This window comes from Saccopteryx leptura, chromosome 1 (genome assembly GCF_036850995.1).
Source record: "Saccopteryx leptura isolate mSacLep1 chromosome 1, mSacLep1_pri_phased_curated, whole genome shotgun sequence".
Taxonomy (NCBI): Eukaryota; Metazoa; Chordata; class Mammalia; order Chiroptera; family Emballonuridae; genus Saccopteryx; species Saccopteryx leptura.
The window spans coordinates 245,021,635-245,037,955 of NC_089503.1; the positions used below are offsets into that span (position 1 = coordinate 245,021,635).

The 16,321-nt window shown below is 51.9% G+C and overlaps 1 protein-coding gene and 1 non-coding gene across 4 annotated transcripts in view; one reads left to right on the plus strand and one right to left on the minus strand.

Moving 5' to 3' along the window:
* The window catches only part of CSNK1G2 (casein kinase 1 gamma 2), a 29,493-nt gene extending 16,145 nt beyond the window's left edge, over window positions 1–13,348 (plus strand). The window contains exons 2-12 of one of the 3 annotated variants that reach the window (XR_010746192.1): window positions 2,215–2,649; window positions 10,274–10,314; window positions 10,448–10,517; window positions 10,627–10,784; window positions 10,902–11,136; window positions 11,204–11,289; window positions 11,366–11,450; window positions 11,562–11,685; window positions 12,099–12,182; window positions 12,268–12,374; window positions 12,474–12,515. Coding sequence is in view for 2 of the 3 variants with exons in the window: in XM_066342613.1 (XP_066198710.1) it covers window positions 2,466–2,649; window positions 10,274–10,314; window positions 10,448–10,517; window positions 10,627–10,784; window positions 10,902–11,136; window positions 11,204–11,289; window positions 11,366–11,450; window positions 11,562–11,710; window positions 12,099–12,182; window positions 12,268–12,374; window positions 12,474–12,528 (1,254 nt within the window). In the remaining variant the exon portion in view is untranslated. Of the gene's footprint in view, window positions 1–2,214; window positions 2,650–10,273; window positions 10,315–10,447; window positions 10,518–10,626; window positions 10,785–10,901; window positions 11,137–11,203; window positions 11,290–11,365; window positions 11,451–11,561; window positions 11,711–12,098; window positions 12,183–12,267; window positions 12,375–12,473 lie in introns of all 3 variants that reach the window. The other 2 variants (XM_066342613.1, XM_066342621.1) reach the window with 2 other exon arrangements.
* A 2,897-nt stretch (window positions 13,349–16,245) lies between these two features.
* On the minus strand, window positions 16,246–16,321 carry TRNAF-GAA (transfer RNA phenylalanine (anticodon GAA)). Its single transcript has one exon. It is a non-coding gene; the product is annotated as a tRNA-Phe (tRNA).

Here is a 16,321-nt window from a genome sequence, read left to right on the forward strand (position 1 = left end):
CAGAAGTGAGCTTCTGCTGTGGGGAGATGCATGGGTCTTGGGTTGCCTAGAAGGGGTATAGCCAGGATCACCTGGGTCCTGGTGCCTCTGAGGCTATACTAACAATGGAGTCCACCATGTGCTATGAGGCCAGGTGACCTGTGAGGGGCCATCCCCCAGGGAGAAAAGCTTCCTGCATCTTCCTCAGACTTGACCCAACTCTGGGCTGGAGCTGTGCTGGTGATGTCAGCCAGGGACTGTGACATCACTTACTGGAGATGGTCAGAGAATGGGGTTCCTGGGGCCCTCACAGGGGAGCTAGCCCCTGGCCCTGGCAAGATGGTGGACCCAAAAAAGAACAGGACAGGTAATTCACCTTAGGTGTGCATTGGTGGAGCAGCATGGCCCTGACATAGAGTATTCTCTGCGAGACCCACTCACGATGGACATGGGCGGAACAGCAGCTTCCAGTGGCCGCCTACTGATCATGTCAGTGCAGAATTGAATTTGTCCAGGAGGGTCCATGCGGAGCCCTCACCACTGGAGGGCTTGCCCTCTGTAGGGGAGGCTGGGGTTGGAATTGGGGGCCATGCTGGTGTGGTGTAGAGCAAAGGAGGAATGGAGAGGTCTCTTCTTGCAGGATAATTACTTTTAGCTCCTGGGCCTGGACTATGGTCAGACACTCCATTCTCTGAGGCCTTAGGTCACCCGCTTCCACCCAATGTGCTGGGCTGGGCGTTCAGCTCTGGTCCCAGCCCTACCTTGGGCTTTCTTCCTTTACGCTGGTGTGTGACTTACTCTTGCTGTTCCCTTGCAGGTCCCATCTGGCTCCGAGTGTCCGGGAGAGGACCCAGAATGCCCCCTGTGTAGCTGGTGGGTGGTGGGGTGGAACTTTCCAGAGTTTTTACAAGTCTGTGCTGCCCACTGAGTCTGGGGTGGTAGCTCTTGTTTGTAGCGTGAGCAGATCCTGATACCCTTGGGGTGGGCTCACCAAGGCCCCTCGCCTGCCTCCCACTGTCCACTGTCCCCTGAGGGTGGTGACTGCATACCTGCCCTGTGTAAGGGGGCTGCGTGATTCCCAGACACAGTGCAGTAGGGGTCACTGGGGTCGTGTTGGGTGCCCAGATGGGGCAGCATGTGTGCTGGAATTTTTAGTCCTGGCTGGCTTCTGTCTACCTGTGTCCCACTAGGGCAAGCCACCCATGTCTGACATGTATATAGAGCTTCCATTCTCATGCGGCCATGCCCCTTCTTCTTGTTGGCTGTGCCCAGGCCCAAGGGTCACATGCAGATCAGGTACCTCCTCATGCCTGGTTATGCATTCGGCCCTTCTGGAGAGGACTGCCTAGCATGAGGGAATGGACACTTGAGGTGTATACAGGGAGGGGTGTACATGCATGTGGGTATATAAGCACAGGAGGGGGTATGCATATACATGTGTGAGAGCACAGGAAGATGTGTGCATGCACTGTGCCTCTGGGTCCCTGCTCTCTTGTGGTCCAACCTCTTCCGTAGTATGTGGCTGGGATTCCCATCTGTGGGGTGCCTTTTCCTGCCTCTGAGACTCAGGCCAGCTCTGAGGCCCAAGAACCAGAGCCAAGGGCTGACAGCAGGCAGTGTCATTGGCCTGGTTCTTACAGACCCCCCATTCTTGTTTCTTGTCATCTCCGGGGTCCCATTTCTGCCTTGGGATGAGAGAGTTCCAAGTCATGGGTTGAGATTCCCCTGGGATTCTTGCCCCAAGGTCTGATGCTGTCACTGTGTCCAAATCATTACTACTCCCATCCATGGCTGGCCAGACCCTCGATCAGTGGCGGTGGCTCTCTGTGGTCTGTCCTCTTCCCTTTCCAGAGGAACAACCCTTTGGCTAGGGGGCAGGGGCTGTGGATAGGGTGGCTCCCACTCCTTTCTACACCCAGGTTGGGGCTCCCTGCCAGGTTCTGGGGCCTCTGTCACTTGATGGCCATCTCTCTTGCTAGTGCAGTTGTCCTTGAGACGTGTTGTGGGCTAGCCCACAATAATGCATATCTTATGCCACCTTGACAGGTGGAATTCATGGTAGTCTCTACCCCCCCCCCCAAAGCCACAGGTCACACTTCTACATTCAAAGATCTTTTCAGAATGCCTTCTAGCTGTGCCACAACTGTCAGTTAATGCCACCCTGCTGGGCTGTTTTGTGGGCAGGAGGGTGGGTGGGTCTCAGTCTTCTAAACTGTGTCTCTGTTTTCCCCCCAGCTGGGAGCCACGAGATTGGAGGTGGCAGGACCTGTTAGCAGAATGTGTCCTCCCCTTGCGTGCAACCCCGAGGCCACCGAGATGACTGCTGCAGCCTGGCTCTCACGAGCACCCACGTCTCACTAGCCAGGAGTCCACCAGGCGCCATGGTGTTCTAGCCCCTAAGAGCTGCCTGTGACCTCAGGTCTCCACAGGCCTGGGATTGGTACAGCAGCAAAGTCACCGTGGAGAGGCCGGGGTACCACAAACTTATGGATTTTGACAAGAAAGGAGGGAAAGGGGAGTCGGAGGAGGGCCGGAGAATGTCCAAGGCCGGCGGCCGGACCAGCCACAGCGTCCGGAGCACAGGGACCAGTTCGGGGGTCCTGATGGTAGGCCCCAACTTCCGGGTTGGGAAGAAGATAGGCTGTGGCAACTTCGGGGAGCTCCGGCTAGGTGAGCTCCACTCATTTGCATTCAGGGGACAGGGTGCGGGGAAAGTTGCCCGGTGGGGTCATGGCCACTCAGACAGCCTCCCTGATTATTGCAGCCAGGATGCAGGTAAGTGTGTGTGAGTTTCTTTTCCCCAAGGAGGGGGTTGGGCAAGAGGGATAGATTCCTGGCTTCACTGTTTGTCCGGGGAACACCTCTGTTGTGGGATCCAAGCCCACACACAGGAAGGCTGACATAGAAGCTGTTAGTGTAAGCTGATGCACTTATAAACTCAGCTCCTGCTTAGCATTTGGCCATCAGGAGCTGTAGGTAGCCCCATGTTTGGGGTTCCTGAATCCATGCAGTGTCACGGGATGAGGCCCAACTCTGCTGTTGGGAGGGGCATATAGGGTGAACACTGGGCTGTCACATCAGTGACTAAGACTGGTAGGCAAGGGAGAGAGGCTTTCCCAGACATAAGGCCCCTTGTGCCCAACCTAGTCTACACAGAGGGGCCTGAGTAGCATGGCAGCCAATTTTCAGGTTCCTCTGGACAGAGCTACCCTGCTGCCCCATTAGGGTGTGCATGTGTCTGTGTGCACACACAAGCATGAGAATGCATACACATGTCCCTGGGCCCAGTCATGATTTGCAGCCTTTGGGGACTTAGAAAATGTCTTGGGTCCTGTTCTTGGAGTTAGGAGCAGAAGCCTAAACAGTTCAAGTCTGCGCAAACAGATGAGAGGTCATGTTTAGGGGATCATGGGATGTGGTGGCTTTTGAGTTGAAACATTTTTTGAAAACTGAGGTTTGTGTTCTTTTCTGCTTGGCTTCTTTGCTCAGCACGTTTTTGAGAGTATCTGTGTTGTCATGTGTGTCAGTAGCTAGTTGCTCTTTGTTCTCTGTTCATTTGAATGACTACATCCCAGTTCATTCATCTGTTCTCGTGCTCAGGGATATTTGGCTGTGCCCAGATTTTGGCTATTGCAAATAAAGCTGCCCTGAGCATCCTTCTCCAATTCTTGTGTATGAGTGTTTTTGTTAAAGCACTGGGTCACAGGGGAGGTATGTTTTAAGAAAAACTGCCAAACCGATTTCTGGAGTAGTTGTACACTTTAACCTCCTGCAGGCAGCATATGGGAATTCTGGGTATCCTATATCCTCACCAACACTTGGGGTTGTCAGGTTTTTCTTTGTTTATGAGTATGAAGTGGTATCTCTGGATTTTATTTGCATTTAATTGATAACTAATGTTGAGCATTGTTTGTCTATATATAATGTGTCATTTCTGTTTTTAAGATTTTCTTTGGTTTCAAATTTTTATTCTGCCATCATTTAGGTGTGGTTTCTTTGTGTTTATCCTGCTCGGGATTCATTGGACTTGGATCTGTATGTTGACACTTTTTCATTAAATTTGGAGCTACTTCAGTCATTATTTCTTCAGATATTTTTTCTGCCTCAGTTTATGTCTTTATTCTTAGACTCCAGTTACACGTGTTAGGAGTATTTGATGCCCCCAAAGTCACTCAAGCTTTTTTCTGTATTTTTCCAGTTTCTTTATCTCTTTGCTTCAGTCTAGACAGTTTTTATTGCCCTGCTGTAAATTAACCCTTCTTTTTCTTTCTTTTCTTCTTTTTTTTGTATTTTTCTGAAGGGGGGGGCAGACAGACTCCCGCATGTGCCTGACCGGGATCCACCCGGCATGCCCACTAGGGGGCGATGCTCTGCCCATCTGGGGTGTTGCTCCGCTGCAACAGGAGCCATTTTAGGGCCTGAGGCGGAGGCCATGGAACCATCCTCAGAGCCCGGGCCAACTTTGCTCCAATGGAGCCTTGGCTGCGGGAAGGGAAGAGAGAGACAGAGAGGAAGGAGAGGGGGAGGGGTGGAGAAGCAGATGGGCTTTTCTCCTGTGTGCCCTGACCAGTAATTGAACCTGGGACTTCCACACTCCGGGCCAATGCTTTACCACTGAGCCAACCAGCCAGGGCCTTTCTTTTCTCTTTTATTTTGAAAAAACAAAAAGTTTTTTTTTTTTCTTTTCTTTTTTTACAGAGACAGAGAGAGAGTCAGAGAGAGGGATAGACAGGGACAGACAGGAACGGAGAGATGAGAAGCATCAATCATTAGTTTCTTGTTGAGCATTGCGACACCTTAGTTGTTCATTGATTGCTTTCTCATATGTGCCTTGACCGCGGGCCTTCAGCAGACCGAGTGACCCCTTGCTTAAGCCAGCGACCTTGAGTCTAAGCTGGTGAGCTTTGCTCAAATCAGATGAGCCCGCGCTCAAGCTGGCGACCTTGGGGTCTCAAACCTGGGTCCTCTGCATCCCAGTCTGACACTCTATCCACTGCGCCACTGCCTGGTCAGGCTGAAAAAACCAAAAAGTTTTAAAAAGCTTTATTGCCTGACCAGTAGTTGCATAGTGAATAGAGCATCAGCTTGGGGCACTGAGGTCCCAGGTTCAAAACTGGCTCAGGTTGAGCTCCCCTCCCCTGTCAAGGTACATATGAGAAGCAGTCAGTGAACAGCTAAGGAGACACAGCTACAAGTTGATGCTTCTTGTCTCTCTCTCCACCATCTCTCACCCTTCCTCTCTGTCTCTCTGCCTCTTTCCCTCTCTTTCTCTCTTTTTATTTTCCTCTCTTTCTCTTAAAAAAAGAAGAAAAAGCTTTATTGGTTCTCCAAGAGATCAATGCCAGGAAACAAATAGTCCCTGTCTCCCACCCCGGGGGATAGTACAAGGCAAGGCACGGTCCCTCCAGTCCAGGTTGAACTTCCAGCCCCTGGAGTCCCCTTCATTCAAGGTATTGTTGGAGCCGTCCAGTGAATTTTTCATTTCATACACAGTATTTTTCATTTCTATTTGACTCCCTATTTCTCTTTTGAGATTTCCCATCTGCTTGTTCATTTTGCCCTACTTTAAATCCTTGAACGTACTTGTAGTTTTATAAATCCCCATGTATGTGGTGCCTTTGCCTTTGTTTATCCTTGTATACAGTCTTGATTCCTCTTTGTTCATGTGTCTAGTGATGTTTTATTGTATGTTGGACATTGTGGGTACCACATGTCACAGATTTTTAAGTCTGGGATGAGATTTGTCCTGATGACTTGTCTTGACTTCATCAGGGACTGATTTTGGCTTTTTTAGGGCAGTCTGAGAGCCCATGTTACTCATTGGCTGGAGTTGCCCCTCTCCACACATGTGGGCTTTCTGGGTTCTCAGCCTAAGGTTGGGGGTGTTCATGGAAGCCTCCCTTTTCTTGATGACTGCACCTCTAGCATCTTCCCATCTTGTGTGACTCCAAAATCTTTCTGCTTATAGCCCCATGGGAGTTGTTGTATTCTAGGCCTTGCACACTTTGCCTTTTGTATGCTTAGCTAAAACATAATGTGAGCATTGGTGAAGCTCTCAGAGCCCAGAGCACCTGAACTCTTCCAGAAGTCTGTAAACCCACAGACTTCAGATGCCTGTGTGTGTGCATAAATATATACGTGTACGTGTTCATTTTAAACTGAGGCTGAGCCCTGGCCGGTTGGCTCAGCGGTAGAGCGTCGGCCTAGCGTGCGGAGGACCCGGGTTCGAATCCCGGCCAGGGCACATAGGAGAAGCGCCCATTTGCTTCTCCACCCCTCCGCCGCGCTTTCCTCTCTGTCTCTCTCTTCCCCTCCCGCAGCCGAGGCTCCATTGGAGCAAAGATAGCCCGGGCGCTGGGGATGGCTCTGTGGCCTCTGCCTCAGGCGCTAGAGTGGCTCTGGTCGCAATATGGCGACGCCCAGGATGGGCAGAGCATCGCCCCCTGGTGGGCAGAGCGTCGCCCCTGGTGGGCGTGCCGGGTGGATCCCGGTCGGGCGCATGCGGGAGTCTGTCTGACTGTCTCTCCCTGTTTCCAGCTTCAGAAAAATGGGAAAAAAAAAAAAAAAACTGAGGCTGAACTCCAAGGACTTTGGCTCTCCTAGAACTTAGTGTGCAGTCAAAATGTGAGGTTTCTTCAGTAAGACAGAGAATAAAAGGACCATTTACCATAAAGGATCATGACTTCATGACTGTTTAAAATGCCTGTTAAGAGTTGAATAGGCAACCCACAGACTGGGAAGAAATATTTTCAGAGCACCATTTAACAAAGTGCTGGTATCCAAGATACATGAAAGGACAACTTGATAATAAAAGGATAAACACTCCAATTAAAAGTGGGCAAGAGCCTGGCCAGATAGCTCTGTTGGTTAGCGCATCGTCCAGAAGTGTAGAGGCTGCCGATGTGATCCCCAGCCGGCATGTACAGGGACAGATCAATGTTCCTCTCTCTCATTCTTTCCCTTCCTCTCTCTAAAATCAATAAAATAAACATTTTTTTAAAAATAGGCAAGAGTTATGAACAGCTTATATAAGCAGACAGATAAATAGCCGGGAGCACAGAAGCCACCCAGCTGAGTTAAGCTCCACATTTGCAGTACAAGCCTTCAGACCTATTAGAGAAGTGACTAACCTGCCCACAGAAAGGCCCATAGGCAATGTTTTTTTTGTTTGGTTGGGTTTTTTGTATTTTTCTGAAGCTGGAAACGGGGAGAGACAGTCAGACAGACTCCCGCATGCGCCTGACCGGGATCCACCCGGCACGCCCACCAGGGGGCGATGCTCTGCCCCTGCGGGGCATCGCTCTGCCGGCCATCTTTGCTCCAATGGAGCCTTGGTTGCGGGGGGGGGGGGGGGGACACACAGAGAGGAAGGAGGGGGGGTGGAGAAGCAAATGAGCGCTTCTCCTGTGTGCCCTGGCCGGTAATCGAACCCGGGTCCCCCGCACGCCAGACCAATGCTCTACCGCTGAGCCAACCGGCCAGGGCCAAGGCAATGTTTAATACAGCTCTGCTTATAACAGAAGACAGGAAACAAGCCAGGTACCCCCCATGCTGATTGGGTATGTCCCCTTGATGGGTTAGGGTGCCTGTCAGTTGGAACCACAGACATGTTGAAACACAGGAATCTTGAGCACATCATGCCATGTGAAAGGAGCCAGGGAGGAGAGACGATGCCAGATGATTCCACCTCAGTGCAGGTGGGGGTGGATCAAGGAGAGGTGTGAGCGGTTGGGATATTCTATGTCTTGATAGGGGTGGGGAGGGTTGCACAGGGTCACACATTTGCCAAAGCTCATTAGATGGCACACTTCAGATGTGTGCATTTCACCGGTAAAAGTCACCATCCACAGGATAAACAGGAACTATAAATACACATTGCACTTGATCTGCAGGCTGGAGTGTTTAGGGGCTGGGTACTGATATCTGCTACTTGGAGATGTATCTACAGATCAGAGAGACTCATGACTGATGGATAGATACACTGCAGAGCTGATAGCAGTTTGTTCATTTTCTAATCTCGGAGGTGAGGATATGGCTATTCACTGCACTTCTTTCTGTTTTTCTGTGTTGGAAACTTCCGTAATTAAATGATGAGGGAAAAGCACAAGAGGCACACTGTTGGTTTGTTTTTTATCAAAGCCCAGGAACCAGGAATAGGAGGAGGCTTTCTTTCCCTAATAAAAGGTGTCTGTGAAAAGCCTTATGTTATAACAAATGGGCACCTCCTCTCACCCTTTCTCAACAGTGGCAAGGAATAGAAATAAAAGCCAAAGAGATTGGGAAAGAAGAAATACAGCTGTGACCAGTTCCTGATCACACCTGTGCAGCAGCCGTAATAATCTCAGTAAGCAAGTAGAGGGGGGTGAGTTTAGGAAGGCTGCGGCTTGTACCAGCACACAGAGCTGTATTTCTCTACCTGAGCAACAATTGGATAATAGAGATTTAAAAACAATGCCAATCATAAGAGGCCACAACTCATCAAGTGTTTCCAGAATAAATCTAACAAAGGCTGGACAAGCTCTCTGAGAGCCACAAAGCATCACTGGGAGTGCATTCACAGGGGTAAATGGAACAGTTCAGTATGAGATGTCATCTCCTCCAGCTCTGCTGCAGACTCCAGGACACCCTGGAGGGTACTGAGAAAGTCAATAAGCTGACTCTGAACCACAGTGAAAACCAAGACCCTAGAATAGCCACAGCAGAGTGGGAGACAAACACCTGCTGCTGAGTGCCCCATTGTTGGACACCTCGGCACATACCAGAATGGGGTGTCCAAGACTATGGAGGACTAAAGTGGTGGGGAACTCTGGCCTCAACCTCTGAGGTTGAACACAGTGGTGTCTGCTACCACATGAGTGGAACAGGAATAACTAGAGTACCAATGTCACCCAGACTGTCCAGCTGCAGCAGGCAGAAAGTAAGTTGAGGACTAGAGGTGTGGACACATGGTGTGGGGCCATGTTTGCAGTGTACAGGACCTGGTAATGGTCCCAGGACAAAGTCAGAACAGGACAACAGTGGGAGGGGCTGCTGGACCAGCAATGATTGTGTGGGTGTACACAGCACTGTGCACAGTAACTTGCAAGTGCGCATGAGGAGCTGGGGCGGCTCCTTGTTTATGTGGCAGGTCACCTACCAGTGGTGGCTGGACCATCTGGGGATCTGCTAGCCTTAGAGACTGTAACAGGTGAAAAACTGGACTTCATCAGGTTCTAGAACTCATATTTGCAGTTCTGTGAGTTTGGGCATGTTGGCTCCTTCTCTGTGGGTACCTGGAGGTCCTCCTGATGGGTGGGCTCAGCAACTCCTGGCCCTGGTGGTCTTTCTAACTCAGAGTGCAGGTCCCCTACCCTGGCCTGCTGGGCTTTGTTGCCTGGGGAAGCCAGCTTGGGCTCTCTTGTCTGTCAGCACTGTGGTCAGGATCTCACCTGACCTAGCCATTATGGGGGATCCCAGCACTAGGGTTGGGGTGCTAGTGGAGGACGCAGGGCACCTGAGGTGAGTCCTCTGTATGTCATGACAATCCTCCCAGAGTAGAAGTAGAGTCTTGGCCAGAGATCTTTATCCCACAGTCATGGTGGAAATGGGGGAAGAAGGTACTGAGGTAAACCATGGGAAGAAGGCAGGGTGCAGATCTCCCCACTGGTAGGAGGGACCCACTACTTGGTCACCAGAAGAGGGACATGGGCTGGTCCGGGCTATTTCCACTGTCTTCAGGTCCCATGTGGAGGCGTTGAGCAGACTACACCCATGAGGGTCCTGGGGATTGAGCAGAGGCGAGAAGGAAATGCTTAGGGGGTATGGATGTCTTCAAGTTCCCTTCTCGGCAGTGGGTGCGAGAATGGTCATCAGTCATGGGGTCAATGGGAGAATTGGAGCATGTTGGTGTGCTTGTGGAGAGGATCCCGCTAAGTTAGGGTAGCTGCTTTTATAAGTGGAGGCAGAGTGAAGGGAAATGCCTGGGTGAGCTTGGAGGGCTGGTAGGGGGCTGGGATCTATAGTACATAGAGGGTGGTGGGTGGGGGCTGTGGAGGAGAGGGCACCAGTAAGAGGTGGGAGCCCAGGACATGAGGGTGCTGGGCAGATGGGGATATCTAAAGGAGTACAGGTATCTTGTGGGCATCCTTTTTACTCCCAGGACCTGGGAGGACAGGGCCAAGCTAAAGGGAGACTGCCAGGGAACAGGAAATGCCTCTTAGAGGTGGTAGGTCACACGAGGTCTCCTACCTGCTGTGGGGAGAGGTGAGAATGGGGCTGAGTGGCCCTGCTATGCTGATTCCTCTCTCCTCCACAGGAAAGAATCTCTATACAAATGAATACGTAGCTATCAAATTGGTAAGTCCAGGTTGTTCCCCACAACAGCAGATACTGTCCCCATATGGAACCCATTTAGGTGTGGTCTGGGGCAGAGGGAGGGGGCATGCTATGCCCCAGGTAACCCTCAACCTAGTCTGCTTTGTCCCTCCAGGAGCCCATCAAATCCCGGGCACCACAGCTACACCTGGAGTACCGCTTCTACAAGCAGCTCAGCACCGCAGGTACCCAGCTGGGTGCAGTGGGCCAGTGTGGGTGGGGCACAGAATCAGTGGGCAGCATTGGGGGCCTGCTGCAGGCCTGGGTAAGCATCTGTGCATGCTTTGGCCGCAGAGGGTGTCCCTCAGGTCTACTACTTCGGCCCATGCGGGAAGTACAATGCCATGGTGCTGGAGCTGCTCGGGCCCAGCCTGGAGGACCTGTTCGACCTGTGCGACCGCTCGTTCACGCTCAAGACTGTGCTCATGATCGCCATCCAGCTGGTGCGGACTGTGAGACCCCTGGCTGCGGGGCTGGACCCTTGGCAGGGATTGATGTAGGGGGTGGGGCCTGGGGGAGGGGCCGTGCAGGGCCTCAGCAAATGGGGACACTGGTTCACCCACTCCCAGATCACGCGCATGGAGTATGTACACACCAAGAGCCTCATCTACCGTGATGTGAAGCCCGAGAACTTCCTGGTAGGGCGACCGGGCAGCAAGCGGCAGCATGCCATCCACATCATTGACTTCGGGCTAGCCAAGGAATACATTGACCCTGAGACCAAGAAGCACATCCCCTACCGTGAGCACAAAAGCTTGACGGGCACAGCGCGCTACATGAGCATCAACACGCACCTGGGTAAAGGTAAGCAGCACACGGGTAGGGGTTGGGAGGGTTGGGGGAAGCACGCTGACCTGCTCTTCCCCCGCAGAGCAGAGCCGCCGTGATGATCTAGAGGCACTGGGCCACATGTTCATGTACTTCCTGCGCGGCAGCCTGCCCTGGCAGGGGCTCAAGGTGGGCCAGGGTGCACAAGGTGGGGGTGGAGGGTGTTCATGCCTCCCAGTGATGGCACTGACTGCTCTCCCCGCAGGCCGATACGCTCAAGGAGCGCTACCAGAAGATCGGGGACACCAAGCGGGCCACGCCCATTGAGGTGCTCTGCAAGAGCCATCCAGGTAAGGGCTGCTCCTACCTGGTGCTCTCTGCCCTCAATGCCCTGCTCCCACCCCCCACCCCCCACGTGTCCCTCGCCCACGTCCACTCCCAGCTCTGCTGGCTCTTCTCAGAGGAGATGGCCACGTACCTGCGCTATGTGCGGCGCCTGGACTTCTTTGAGAAGCCGGACTACGATTACCTGCGCAAGCTCTTCACTGACCTCTTCGACCGCAGTGGCTTTGTGTTCGACTATGAGTACGACTGGGCAGGGAAGCCCCTGGTATGTGGGGGCGGAGCCTAGGTCTGGGGCGGGGCCTAGGTCTGGGGCAGGGCCCTGGACCTTGGGAGCTTTACTCTGGTGAAGAACTCTGAACATGAATGTTTTTACCTTGGATATGGGGAGTCCCTGGATGTGAGGAAGGTGGGACCCTGAATGTCGGGGTGGGGCATGGGGCCTGGACATGAGGGGGACCCTGGGTATGGGGGGCTTTACCCTGCATGTGATGGGAACCCTGGGATGTGGGGGTGGGACCCTGTATCTGAGAGTTGTACCTGGACGTGGAGGAGGACCCAAGTACCCAGAGCCTTGGTGCAGCTTCAGGTGTGACCGTGGTTCATGTGGGTGTAATGGTGCTGGGTCTCAGCAGCCTGTCCTGCTTTCCCTGCAGCCGACGCCCATCGGCACAGTCCACACAGACCTGCCAGCGCAAACTCAGCCTAGGGAAAAAGCCCAGCTGTACAGCAAAAACCAGGTGAGGTGCCAGGCCAAGGACCCCAACAACCTTGTGGGGGTAGAGATCATGGCCCACATGACTGCCCTGCCATCCTCCCACCCAGGCGCTGAATTCCACCAATGGGGAGCTGAATGCCGACGACCCCACTGCTGGTCACTCCAATGCCCCCATCACAGCCCCTGCAGAAGTAGAGGTGGCAGATGATACCAAGTAAGACCTTAGGAAGCATCTGGGGGCAGAGATGCCTTGGGCCCAGCTGATTTATCCTCCCCAACCCATGCCCACCTCTCATGCTCTTGCCCCCTCCAGGTGCTGCTGTTTCTTCAAGAGGAGAAAGAGGAAATCATTGCAGAGACACAAATGACCCTGGCGGTGGTGCCCTACACCCTCCTGCTGCAGTCCCTGGGGGAGCTTGTCTTGGTGGCCACAGCCAGGACATAGACTGTGGCCCTAGCTGCCCACCCCCACATGGGTTACTTCCTTCACATAAGACTTTGGCCGAAATTTCTACACCTGTGTCTAGTCCTCCCTTCCACCAAGAGCATTAACTATTTAAAATAAGGAAAAGAAAACAGTGGCCACCTGCCCTGCGCCCCTCCCGCCATGTCTGCTGAAGTGAGTAGTGTGACCTGGAGGCCCAGGCCACCCATGCCGTCTAGCCCACCCTGTTAGTGTCATAAAGTCTAGTTTGTCTCCCTCTATCCAAAGGCCATTTTCTCGAGGGGGTGCTGTAGGACATTGTTGCCTGGGGTGGTGGTTGAGCCTGCCGTGGGCCTCCCCAAACCAAAGGGGGAGGTGGGGTGGGGGTGGCACCCCAACCAAAATGCTGCACCAAAGCTTGGACAGCGTGGCCCGCAGGTGCTCTGCTGCACCTGCTTCTGAAGTCTGGCGCGGCCACCCATGTGGCCACAGGGCTGTGCCCGGTGTGGGGGCTTCTTGTGTCCACGCTCAGGCTGCTGAGCCACAGGAGACAAGCGCCTTAAAGCCCCATCTCAGCCCACAGGTGCGGCGGAAGCCAGGTAGTCAGGGTTGGGCGGGCAGAGCTGCTGGGGCGTTTGCGGCAGCTTGTGCGTCTAGGTGTTGCTTTACAAAGTGTACAGAAATGGCACTTCTGTTTCTCTGATGCTTCCTGGAAGCCATAGAACTTAGGGGCTTTTTTTAAAAAATAAAGGAAAATGAAACTAGTTTTGAGTCTAGTGTCTGGTCTTTCTTAGAGTCTTGGCTGAGATGAGCAGCAGCTCAGATGCCCATGTCCTTAGGAAGGGGCAGGCTAGGAGGAGATGGTGACAAATCAGGCCTGGGAGGGAGTGTAGCCTGGAAGGAACAGAGAGTGAGAAGCAAAGTAACAGAACTAAAGTGAGTGTAAGATCTGGGTTTGATTGTGTTCTTGGGAGGTGAGCAAAGGAAAAGTTAACCAAATGACAAGAATGGGAGAGTTTACAAATAGTCAAACTGCAGAACATCAGGTGACCTTGCTAATTCCATATACATAGAATGAAGCACCTAACAGCACTAAGTGGAAAGTGGCTGTGAGTATAGACAGCACAACTGGTCTCCTTGGTGCCTATGGACTAAATGTTTCATACATTGACACCCAGCTCCCCCAGGGGAATAATGTTAGGACAGTGGTCCCCAACCTTTTTTGGGCCACGGACTGGTTTAATGTCAGAAAATATTTTCACGGACCAGCCTTTAGGGTGGGACGGATAAATGTATCACATGACCAAGACAAGTGTCAAGAGTGAGTCTTAGACGAATATAACAGAGGGAATCTGGTCATCTTTTAAAAATAAAACATCGTTCAGACTTAAATATAAATAAAACAGAAATAATGTAAGTTATTTATTCTTTCTCTGCGGACTGGTACCAAATGGCCCATGGACTGGTAACGGTCCGCAGCCCAGGGGTTGGGGACCACTGCGTTAGGAGGTGGGGCCTTTGAGAGGTGATCAGAGTTAGAGGTGGTCCACAGGTGAGACCTCCATGATAGGATTGGTGTTCTTGTCAGGAGAGAAAGAGACCAGGCTCGTGCTTTCCACTGTGTGAAGACACAGTGAGAAGGCGGCAAGGAAGAGGACTCTCACCAGGAACAGCCTTGCTGGCACCTATCTCAGACTTGTAGCCTCTTCCATTGTGAGAAATGTCTGCGGATTGAACTGCCCAGCCTCTACTATCTGTTAAGGCTGCCCGAGCAGACTCAGATAGTAGCTAAAAAGACAACGATAAAAGTTAGCATTCTTGAAAAAAGCTTAATGGGATTTCCAGGTCTTTGAAGACAATGGCAGCCTCCTAACTGACCCTTCCAGCATTTTCTACCCAAACAACAGAACCACCAGAAGATAGGCCAAGTGTGCACAACACCCTGTTTATGCTTCCCCTTGTGGTATCTTGGTCTCCTGCCCTTCTGCCAGGCCATGTGGGGATATAGGCAGGAGGTCTGGCTAGCCAGGTGGCTATAGGCAAAGGGGGAATTTATAGGAAATTCAGACATGTCCTCCCACCTGCAGATGGGAAACTCACCTCCTCAGGTAGAAACCACAAAGCCCAGGAGGATGGCCAGACTTGTCCCCAATAGCACTTAAAGTTGTGAAAACATCTTGGGTCAGAAATTCATAAACTAAGGACAGAAATGGACAAGAAATAACTGGAAACTAGCTTGAATTCAGGAGGGAAACATAAGAAAAATTATTTTAGAAATGAAGACTAAAGTGCAAGGTCCCAAGACTCAGGTTTGAGGAAGGGCTTTGGAAGCAGAACAAGGGAATGAAGAGAGACTGACCATGAAGAATGAGACACCAGGAAGGTGGTATTGAACTGGTTCAAGGAAACGTCCCATAGAGGTAGAGAAAATGGCCTGAATCTCCACAGTGAAGGTACACTTGGGGGCCGTCACCAGAGAATTGTCATGTACATGATTGAGCCTCGTAAAACGATTTGGTTTTAGAGATGATAATCTTTGAGGACTGCAGGTGAGAAGACAAAACTATTTACCAACACAAGAGAATTTGTCATCAGACTTCAAAATTGACACGTGAAGCTAGGTGACTGGATTTTTAAAACTTTTTTTTTTTTTTTGCCTGACTAGGCGGTGGCGTAGTGGATAGAGTGTTGGACTGGGATGCCGAGGACCCAGGTTCAAAACCCCAAGGTCGCCAGCTTGAGTGCAGGCTCATCTGGCTTGAGCAAAAAAACTCACTAGCTTGGACCCAAGGTCGCTGGCTCGAGCAAGGGATCACTCGGTCTGCTGAAGGCCCGTGGTCAAGGCACATATGAGAAAGTAATCAATGAACAACTAAGGTGTTGCAACAAAAAACTGATGATTGATGCTTCTCATCTCTCTCCATTCCTGTCTGTGTCCCTATCTATCCCTCTCTCTGACTCTGTCCCTATAAAATAATTTTTAAAAAAAACATTCTTTTTTTGTTTGTTTGTTTTTTATAGAGAGTCAGATAGAGGGATAGATAGGGACAGACAGACAGGAACTGGAGAGATGAGAAGCATCAATCATTAGTTTTTTGTTGTGTGTTGCAACACCTTAGTTGATCATTGATTGCTTTCTCATATGTGCCTTGACCGGGGGCCTTCAGCAGACCAAGTAACCCCTTGCTCGAGCCAGCGACCTTGGGTCCAAGCTGGTGAGCTTTGCTCAAACCAGATGAACCTGCGCTCAAGCTGGCAACCTCGGGGTCTCGAACCTTGGTCTTCTGCATCCCTTCTGCATCCCAGTCCAACACTCTATCCACTGCGCCACTGCCTGGTCAGGTTTCCTTCTTCTTTTTTTTTTTTTTTAATTTTTTTTTTCTTTTTTGTATTTTTCTGAAGCTGGAAACGGGGAGAGACAGTCAGACAGACTCCCGCATGCGCCCGACCGGGATCCACCCGGCACGCCCACCAGGGGCAAGGGCGTCGCTCTGCTGCCACCAGAGCCACTCTAGTGCCTGGGGCAGAGGCCAAGGAGCCATCCCCAGCGCCCAGGCCATCTTTGCTCCAATGGAGCCTTGGCTGCGGGAGGGGAAGAGAGAGACAGAGAGGAAGGAGGTGGGGGGCAGGGGTGGAGAAGCAAATGGGCGCTTCTCCTGTGTGCCCTGGCCGGGAATCGAACCCGGGTCCCCCACACTTCAGGCCGACGCTCTACCGCTGAGCCAACCGGCCAGGGC